Raw genomic sequence first — 10,444 nt, 5'->3', positions numbered from 1 at the left:
GCAATGATCCATTGATGTGAAATTCATTTCAAAACTATTTATCAAAATTAGTTTATTGGTTAGTTTTGATCGAACGAAGCTTTAAACGAGAAAAGCCCCCTCCCAGCACGATAACAGGTGCAACAATTAATGCACCTGTTATTGCGTGCAAAGCCTTGCCCTTTTAATACTAGCCTGCCGCGCATGTCACTTGAAGAATGTAGGACCAGGAATAGGCAGCCAGGGAATGGTTTTGGTGCAAAGAGGTGCTTGAATTCTTTAACATCAAGTGGCAATGAGCTAGGCCACGAAACTTGTATCATCAAAACACGTTTTAAGTCTTCAAAAACAATCAATCCTCTTGTCTTCCGAATATGAGGTCAGCAGAGGGACAGCTTTGGATGAGGAGAATCTATCGTTTGGATTTCTTGTGCTTTTTTGGCCCTTCATTTAGATATCCATGGATAACAGTCACTCTCTTTATTTGGTACAAGTACTTTATGTGATATAGAAACATCTAAATATCATCCTTTCTTTCCCTTGCACTTTTTGCATATTGTTCGTTGTCCTATATTTCTTTATCTTCCTAGTCTTTGTTTTCTTCTTTAGTTTCCTTTCTGTCAAGTCTAGCTAGGAGAATATGTATCATGAAGGTCACCGGCACCTGCTTCCCAGTTGGCGTTGCCACCCACATAGCTACATTAGGATGGTAAGTCGGCCATGCGATCGATCCCCTTACCCCGGCTAGCTCCCATATATATATATATATATTATGCTGGCATGGTGAAAGCTTCCAAGTTCTAGTTTTTATATGTGCATTCTCGCACGCTTGTTTTTTTTCCCTCGAGAATATTCTTACGAGCTATATTTTGTACTATTTAGAGAATCTTAATTCTTGATTACAAGGACTCAGATTTATTGTGCTTTTGCTTTCGACTGACATGTATTTAACAGGTTCAACATCTTATAGAGAGATGTTTGCTCCTTCAAATGAGTAGAGATCAATGCATAAAGGCACTATATAAGCATGCTAACATTCGGCCCATTGTTACACTTACAGGTCACTTGATCTAACTGATTTTTACGAGTAAGGGACGATAGTGTGGACTTCTTTAGCCTAATATAGTGGACTTGTTGCTTGCAGTGTGGAGAGAACTAGAGAAGGAGAATAGGGACTTCTTTCAAGCATATTTCCATTCAGTTTATCCGAGGCTTTCCACAAGTAAGAGCAAACCCCAAGATTTACAAGTCCCTTCAAGAAATGCACTAATTCCACAAAATTATAAATATGGACGAGAATTAAGGACTCGTGTATTCTAGCTTGCTAGATGTCATGGGCATATATAAATATACTGAGCTAGTATGAAATGCACGAAACCATAAACCCAATTTTTTGATAAACAAGCTAGCTATAGAAACCATAAAACTTCCATCTGCAAGTGTATGGTGCTAATAAGATAGCTGACTATTATCAACTCGTATTTATGATTTTCAGGCAGGCATATATAATGGTGCTGAGAATGACAAGGAAAATATAAAATTAAAGAAGAATGTGGTGGTGGTGGCGGGACGACTTGCAAAAAGACTTCATGATCAGGAGGTACACGGGTAGAAAAACAATATTTATGATGAATTATAACTAGGTTTTGGACAGTACATGCCCTCAGACATAAATGTGATCAAATAGGTACTAGATAGTCTTGGATATGTACTTGCAAGGGCAGCTAGCCATTAATGTTTTATCTTCTCTGTTCTTTTTCAAGAAGCCATTAATGTTTCTAATCCCACATTAAACTAGTTGTGCATCCGCGCTTGTGCGGGTATAGTTTCTGTTGAAAACGACATAAGAATTTATTTGAGTTTTTATATATATAGTATTTGGTATTTAAGTCTTTTGAATCTATTTTATATGTTATAGAATATATTTATATAAAAAAATATTATAGTCATATTCTTGTGAAGAGTATGATAATCTCTATTATTTCTATTATATATTGCTCTATACACACACACACACACACACACACACACACACACACATATATATATATATATATATATATATATATTGAAAGTATTGGTTAATCATTAAGTTAAACACCTTATTTATTCTTAATTTAGTATCAGAGTATTCTGTCGTTAGAACTTTTGTCCTCCTCTCCTTACCTACAATCGAACTCCTATCTCTCTTTTCCAAATAGACTCTATAATTGTTGTCGCCTTCTTCCCTCATCCAACTGGCGTTACAGCCCAACCGGCCAGTCACTTAGAAGTTGTTGCAGCTGATTCCTTCTCCCAACAGCAGCAGCCCCAACATGCAGTGCAAACCCTTGGTTCCTTCTCCCATACATCCCTCTCCACATTATAGAGACAACACCTCCTTCTATCGTTGCATTGTCCAACACTCATCAAATGGTCTCATTGAAGCTTATGACCACTAACTATCTTTATTGGCAAATGAAGATGAAACCATATCTTCTTGAACAAGGTGTTTTCTAGGCTTAGTGGTGTGTCCTCCCTTTTAGGTTTCTAACAATTCTGATGGTTCTTTTTTGGCAATTAACCCCGCTTTTCTTTTTTGAAAACAATAGGATCGGCTTATTTTAAGCGCACTACTCTCCTCTCTCTCTCCATAGACGTTATGTATCTTATGGTAGATTGTTAGACTTCTTCTTATGTTTGGCACACTCTTGAGAAAACGCTTGCTTCTCTATCGAATTTCTGTATTATACAACTCCATGGATCTTTTCAAGATCTTTAGCAAGGAGATACTTTAGCTACTACCCATATGCAACATGCCAAGTCATTATTTGATGAATTGGGTGTTGTTGGCCGACCTCTTTCTCTTGAAAACTTCAACCTCTACATATTTCACAGCCTTCACAGTAAGTTTAAAGACTTGGCCACTAGTCTCATAACCAAGGCAGAACCATTTTCATTTGTTGATCTTCACAACCATTTCCTTACTCATGAGTTTTTGCACAAGTCTTCTCTTCCAGCCATGACTATAAATTCATATCTGATACTCATACCTTCTCTGCTCACCTTACTTAGCATCAACACCGATTTGATTTCAACCATAACAGAGGTCGGTCACGCAGCTTTTGGCATCCCAAAAGTAGTCAATATAACAGCCAACATAGGTTTGCTTTTCATGGTGTTAATTCTCCTACCTCTGCAAACTAGAAACAGAGCAATTAGCAGCAAACCAAACAGTCTGCTGGTTCTAGGCAGTGGCCTTCTCACCAGCATTTTGAGCAGACTGTGAAGTGTCAGCTCTACTTCTCCTTTGACCACACTGCCCCTTAATGTGCTCAGTTTCGCAGCAGCAGCCACTAGCCCTCTACTCATCTTACTATTTGTTTCATTTTTGCAAAAAATTGATTCCCAGATACTAGTGCAAACTAGCATATTACTTTTGATCTTGCAGCTGATCGATTCTACTCTTTCTCTTAGGAATGATCACTTGCGTATTGGTGATAATAAGGGTCTTCCCATATCCCATGTTCGGCATGCCATGTTATATTCCCATAAGCACACCTTTACTTTATCTAATATTCTTCATGTTCCTCATATTACCAAATCATTGCTATCTGTTCAAAAATTTTATCATAATAATAATATTTATTTTGAATTTCATGCTTTTATATTTTATGTAAAGGATCTTACCACCAAAGCAGTATTCCTTTTTTATTAGAGCAATAATGATCTGTATGTCTTTTCTAAATCTTCTGCCATGACTATTTCTCAAGCATATTAGTCTCATTATGTCTTTGCAACTACTGATATATGGCATCGTTAATTTGGTCATCCTACTTCTTGTATTTTCAATGTGTTAGTTTCCAAAAATAAAATAATATGTACTTTTAGGTGCTTTTTTATTCAATGTCAAACTTGTCCGTTTGGCAAGTCTTCACGTTTGTCTTTACGATTTATGAGTCATAAAACTTCTACTCCACTTGATTTAATATTTAGTGATGTTTGGGGCCCTACTCCTATGTTTTCATCTGATGGTTTTCGTTACTTTGTTATCTTTATTAATGCGTATACAAAATATATCTGGTATTATCCTCTTATTTCCAAATCAGATGTGTTTTCTATATTTCAACATTTCTAATTGCTTATTGAGCGTCAGTTTTCCCGCAAAATTAAATCTGTTCAAACTAATTAGGATGGTGAACATAGCAAGTTAAACAGTTTCTTTCAAACTATTGGTATTCATCACCGGTTAATTTGTCCTCATACACATTAGCAAAATGGCAGTGCTGAGCATCATCATCGTCATATTGTTGAAATAGGTCTTACCCTCCTAGGACAATGTAGTGCCCTGTTACGATTTTAGAATTATACATTTGAATCATCAGTATATCTCATTAATCGCATACACACTCTTTTCCTTCAAAATCAACCTCCTTTTGAATGTTTGTTTAAACGTACTCCTGATTATAATTTTCTACATACTTTTGGGTGTCTCTGTTTTTCTTTTTTGCGTTCATACTATGCTTATAGGTTGGATTTTCATTCCTCTCCATATGTGTTCTTAGAATATAGTTTTTTTTATATTGGTTATCGTTGTCTTGATTTAGCATCTCACCGTATATATATCTCTTGTCATGTTCATTTTTATAAAAATATGTTTCCATTTGCAAAATCTAAACAGATAGCTCAACCCACATCCACCACTACCCAGCCCACAAACCTGCCCACCTTGATTACCTCCTCTGTTTTCCACCCTACATATCACCACCCAACCCTTCTAGTAGTTATGCTGCCCTTTTTGGCCTACAGAAACAGCCACCAAATTCCCCACCCTCATCTGCCACCATACCATCATCACATAGCCCTGCACTTCTATCACCATCTGCATGTTTTTTTTATGATCATTGTGCAGACACCGGTTCTTCTTCTTCAAAATCTGCAACAGGCTCTTCTTTTTTTTTTTTTTGTGGACATGGTTCTTTGACAGATCCTTTAGCAAATCTGCAACTCTTTGTTGATCTCTCCTTCTATTTGCTTCAGCAACTTTCTTGCTTGGATTTTTTCCTCCTCAGTCTACAGCCAGTCAACATCTAATGGTTCTTCACCCACGGCTGCCAAAAACTGCCCTTCTCACAGTGTCTGCAACTTCTTCCGCTACCATTATCTCTTAGGTAACATCCTCTTCTCCCTTTAAGCCCATTGCTTTCTCTGATGCTGACAAGTATGAGGCATGGCATGGTGCTATACGTGCTGAAATTCAGGTCTTGTGCTCCAATAACACCTGGTCCTTAGTTCCCTCTCAAATGTTGTTGGTAGTCATTGGGTGTAGACGATAAAACATTGTATGGATGGCAGCATTGAGTGATATAAGGCACACTTGGTTTCTAGAGGTTTTATTCAACAAGAAGGCATCAACTACTTTGAAACTTTCAGTCCAGTTGTTAAGCAAATGATCGTTAGATTAGTCTTCTTCATTGTCGTATCGTGTAATTGGAAGATCCATAAACTTGATATTTATAATGCATTTCTCAATAGTGTTATTGCTGAAGAGGTCTACATAAAACAACCTCCAAGTTTTGTTGATTCTACTCTTCCCTTTCATGTGTGCTAGTTACATAAATCTTTATATAGTTTAAAACAAGCTCCACGAGTGTGGTACACTTATCTGAGTAAATTTCTACTTTGTGTTAGGTTTCATACTTCCAAGGTTGACACATTCTTATTTATCTTGTTTGTTAGTGCTGACATCTTCTATCTTCTGGTTAATGTTAATGCAATTCAACTTACGGGTAGCAACTCTACTGTACTTCATCGCCTAATATAGTTACTCATCTCAGAGTTTAAGCTTTGTGACTTAGATACTGTTCATTATTTTTTAGGCATTGGGGTTCAATCCATTACTATAGGTTTGATGTTACGATAGTATAAGTATATTTTTGACATCCTCACTCGAGTTAGTATGACTTCCTGCAAACCAATTGATATGTCTATCTATACTTCTAAAGTCACCATAATGTCGGATCCTTTGTTTTTTAATCCTATATAATTTCATCAGATTGTGGGTGCTCTTCAATATCTCACCTTTACTAGACCGGATATTTGCTTTGCGGTTAACAAAGTTTGTCTGTTTATGCATGCTTCTATAGACTCTTTTTGGGGTGTCATTAAACGCATTCTGCTTTATTTATAGGGTACAACTACCTATTACATATCACTCACAGTTCCTCATTTGATCTACATGGCTTTATGGATGCCAACTGGGTAGGTAGTACTCATAATCAAAAATCCATAGGTGGTTGGTTATCTTATCTTTTATGGTCAAACACCAATTTCTTAGAAATCAATCAAGCAATGCGTCATTGCTCACTCCTTCATTGAGGTTGAGTATAAAGCCTTGACAAATGGCACTGCTGAGGTTATCTGGCTTTAGTATTTATTGAGTGATCTGCAGATTCGTTCTACTTCTGCTCCTACTATTTGGTGTGATAATCTCGGCGCTACTAATTTATCTGCAAATACTATCTTTCATGTTGTACTAAACACATTAAGGTTGACTATCATTTTGTATAAGACAGAGTTGCTAACAAAGAAATTCAGATTCGCTTTATCTCCTCTCATGATCAACTTGTCAATGTTTTTACTAAATCACTTCCTACTACTCCGTTTACTGCTTTTTGATCCAAATTTCAGTCGATTCTCTACCCTTAACTTGAAGGGGCATATTATAGAATGTACCTATATAGAAAATATTATTTATAGAAAATATTGTAGTCATATTTTTGTGTGGTAATCTCCACCATTGCTTGTATATTGCCCTTAAACCTCCCATTTATTCTCAACTTTATATAAACTTATTTTTTGTCTCTTAACCTTTTACAAGTTCTCGTATTATACCATTTCTAATGATAAATTTTCATAATTCGCTCTTTTTAAATGCAATTTTTGTTTTTAATTGTATTAGGTCATATTGGAAATCAACTTTATGAATATAATTTAGAGAAAAAAATTAAAATGTCATAGAAAATTAAACTTACAAAAGGACTAAGTTTTAACTAAATTTACATGGATTAGATATTTTTCTCTTCCAGTAAAAACGCAGTAATTAGATAATAGTTTAGTGCTTCCTTTGAGTTTGCAATATCACAATGTTTAACTTGCAGTCAGATTTAAATTTTGTGCCCAAAAGCCGAGCGATTGTTTTATCCATGAACCCATCAAAAAAAGTCTTTTTTTTATGAACATGGAAGAATTATATTAAACTTTTTATTTCTTAATAAATCTATACCAGTATAGATATTCTTTTATTTTTTTTATTTATTTCTTAATAAATCTATACCAGTATAGCCCAATTGTATATTTTTACTTTTATTTTTGTTATTTATTAATTTATTCAATTATCAAAAAACCATATAAAACAACCTAATCGGGCCTTTTCTTTATAAATAAATCTTTTTACGTTGTATAGATATTCTTTTACTTAAATTTGCTTGAATATATATAATTGTTAAAAACCCTATAAAAATTAAAAATATTCAAAAATCTTACTTTTTCTTTATAACAAAATGTACTTATTTAATGTAATTTTCCTAAGTTCATGTTAATTATAATTAAGTCATTCCAAATAAGAAGCTTTAAACGTCACATATACATGTTTCTTTATCTTAAACTTAAATGATTTCTCTATACGAAAGATGTCTTAATGATATTCTCATGTATGTTATTTATTAATCGCTAATTGATATTGACAATTAGTGAAGTTTGACTACATAATTATAATTCTATAATCTTAAATCTTATTTAATATTAAAATTTTAAACATGACTTATCATGCCACATCTTTTACCCACTTTCCCAAGATGTAATCTTGTGATGTGCTAAAAGGGTTATAAGTTTTGAATTCGATACCAAGGGGGTATTATAACTTTGGAAAAAGCTTTTCACCAGTCCCAACGTGACAAGAGGTAGCTAGGTGATGACTGATGAGCATGTAGGAGTTGTATATATTATATAGAGAGCGAGCTACGTCGAAATTCAACAGAGTTTTTGTCTTTGCGACAGGACATGCATCCATCGTTAAACACCTTGAAAACCTTAAGTTTCTTGTAGTTAGTCAGTCTTTCACAATTTGCAGTGAATCTCATTCCCGAGAGCATCTACCCTAAATGGACATAAGATTTGAACCCAACCCAAACCCTAAAACAGAAACAATTTTCTTCTTTTGCTAGTTTATAGAAGTCTTGATCACTCAAAGGGAGTCTTTGCCAACATGGAATGCCTTGGAACCTTTCCTCCATGTAAACCTTTGCTTTCTACGTTGACCTAAAACTTTTCAAAACAGAAAGTCATGCATCCACTTCAGTAGCTCAAATTACTACAAACATTAAGTGTTACAGAAGTCTTTACAGTGCGTTCAAGATTACCCCATAAGGCTATTTCATAAATTTTAGATGTAGTAGTAAGTTGGAGAAATTAACTAGCTAGAAAGTGACTTGATTTGGAATATCAATTGAAGAATTTAAATGTTTTTCTCCTCCTTTTTTATTTTTTGCTTAACAATCATTAGCAGCCTAATAAAATTTCCCTGAGCCATCCGTATACTGCACAATTTCATTATTAGAATTTAGAAAGAGAATATATTCCAGGTAGAGTGCTGCTCTATAAGCATATATGATGTGTTCACTAGATAGCTCATGACTTACGTACCTGATCAGCTGCATCACAGGACCATGAGCCGTTCTCCTCTTCCAAGCCACTGCTCTCTCCAACAGTATATTCGCAGTGAACAAGGGGTGAATGGGCCCACTGAAAGAGTTAAACATGATCGATTTCAATTGAACGACAATATGTTACATTGAATCGGTTGAGTTGTTTCATTTCCCTCGCTATGCTTCTGCGCATGATTGAGTGTCAAAAATACACCTGAACTCCAGAAAATTAACTTACATTTTTTGCAGCTGTGCTGAAGGCTTCTTTGTGAGCTATTCTTGGATTTTCAGTTTTGATCCTTCTGATCTCTTCTCTGATAAATATATTTTTGTAAGAAAATAGTAATACCAAGGCTAAATCATGTACTAATTAATATTACAAATCTTAACTGAGATCTCTTACCTGATGAAGCGGTTATAAGCCGATGGTCCTCTTTGTCTTTTCTCTGGGGCTACAGAGATAAATAGTTGGTTCAATTAGCTAATAAGTAGATTAGAGCTCCAAAAAGAGTTAATTTACATGATTTTTCCCTATCATTGACTATATAAATTTGATAAACTTACGTTTATTAATGACACGATTCACTTGATTAATATTTCTGTCATCTTCATCATTGTTAAAAGAGATCGCCATGAACGAATTTTGCATTTCTAAGCCTTTTTGGGCATTGACTTCTGGACGAAGCTGTTCTTTTTGCTGAGAAAAATTAAGTTCAACGATTTATCTCTACTGAACACCAAGAACCTCAATATATATGCTAGCTAATAAATTAAGCTAGTTAGTAGTTATAATTTTTCCTGAAAAAGAAAAAGAAAAAACAACTGATATATGTTTGTGTGTGCGTTAATTGAAACCTCATCCTCATTGCTGAGAGAAGTTGAAAGATTGAAAGGGAGAAAAGAGAATTTCTTCATGTTGACAGAGAAGAGGCTGGTGCAGTGTCCACATATCACAGTCACCACCGTGGATAAGCTGCTGCATGGAACACTTACCTACAACATTCGAGAGAAAACAAAACACACAAAATAATTAAAGTTGAACTGCACATTAATCTTGTGGAACTCTACGAAGCTGTAGTGTATTACGAGTAAAATAGTGGTGCAAAAACCACATTGTACGTAGCAAATCTGATCCGGAAGATCAAAGAGATGGTTCAATGTTGACATTTTAATTTATAGGTAACTCGAGAGGTAGCTAGGTGTTTGTGTTGCCGATGATCTTGTTTGTCTGCTAGCTGCGTCTGTGTCTCTGTGAGAACTGCATGGAGTCTTCTGATAGATGGGAAGAATTTATAGGCTTTAGACAGGTTTATATATAATGTACGTACGTATGACAATGCAAGGAAGTACGTGTATACTTTAAGTATGCGTAAATAATCTACTCTCCCAAGGCAGGGATTTAACCGACACTAATAAAACTCAAACCGGTCTGATGGATTGACTCGAAACCGTCCCGGACATTGTTATAACCCGAGTTAATTATAAAAAAAAAACACCCGTGATAACTATGTAACCGATATATACTGACCACCCAATTAATTATTTAATTTAAATAATTCCCATCTCATACTTTTATTGACTTCAAACAACCCTTGAAAACTTCAACGTGATATCTGAATTTCGGACAGTGCCTATTTGTTTCATGTGTTGTTTTCTTTGTTATTTACTCCACCTGCCTGCCTGTCTGAACAACTCTGTCATTCATGAGGGAGAGCGAAAGTGCATCACATCAAGTTTTACCATTAAGGAAGAAGGGTAAATCTCTAGAAGAGCATACGGAG

The 10,444-nt window shown here is 35.1% G+C and overlaps 2 protein-coding genes across 3 annotated transcripts; one reads left to right on the top strand and one right to left on the bottom strand.

The window, feature by feature from the left end:
• The first annotated feature begins 488 nt into the window (after nt 1-488).
• LOC105132360 (uncharacterized) lies at nt 489-1,868 on the top strand. Its single transcript, XM_011035819.1, has 4 exons — nt 489-688; nt 934-1,039; nt 1,124-1,201; nt 1,475-1,868. Exons 1-4 carry the CDS (start codon nt 620-622, stop codon nt 1,486-1,488), a joined length of 267 nt encoding a protein of 88 aa, XP_011034121.1. The 5' UTR covers nt 489-619; the 3' UTR covers nt 1,489-1,868.
• A 5,732-nt stretch (nt 1,869-7,600) lies between these two features.
• On the bottom strand, nt 7,601-9,881 carry LOC105132359 (axial regulator YABBY 4-like). Of its 2 annotated transcripts, none has more exons than XM_011035817.1 (7): nt 9,750-9,881; nt 9,519-9,656; nt 9,228-9,360; nt 9,067-9,115; nt 8,902-8,977; nt 8,662-8,760; nt 7,601-8,277 (listed from the first exon to the last, which is right to left on the bottom strand). In XM_011035817.1, the coding sequence occupies exons 1-7, from the start codon at nt 9,828-9,830 to the stop codon at nt 8,200-8,202; spliced, it is 654 nt and encodes a 217-aa protein (XP_011034119.1). In that variant the 5' UTR covers nt 9,831-9,881; the 3' UTR covers nt 7,601-8,199. The 2 variants fall into 2 exon arrangements, with proteins under 2 accessions (XP_011034119.1, XP_011034120.1); XM_011035818.1 differs by having other exon boundaries at nt 8,260-8,283.
• Nucleotides 9,882-10,444: the final 563 nt, after the last annotated feature.

This window comes from Populus euphratica, unplaced genomic scaffold (assembly GCF_000495115.2).
Source record: "Populus euphratica unplaced genomic scaffold, PopEup_1.0 scaffold85.1, whole genome shotgun sequence".
NCBI lineage: Eukaryota > Viridiplantae > Streptophyta > Magnoliopsida > Malpighiales > Salicaceae > Populus > Populus euphratica.
The sequence above is the reverse complement of the archived record's forward strand: the minus strand, read 5'-3'. Positions and strand labels throughout refer to the sequence as shown.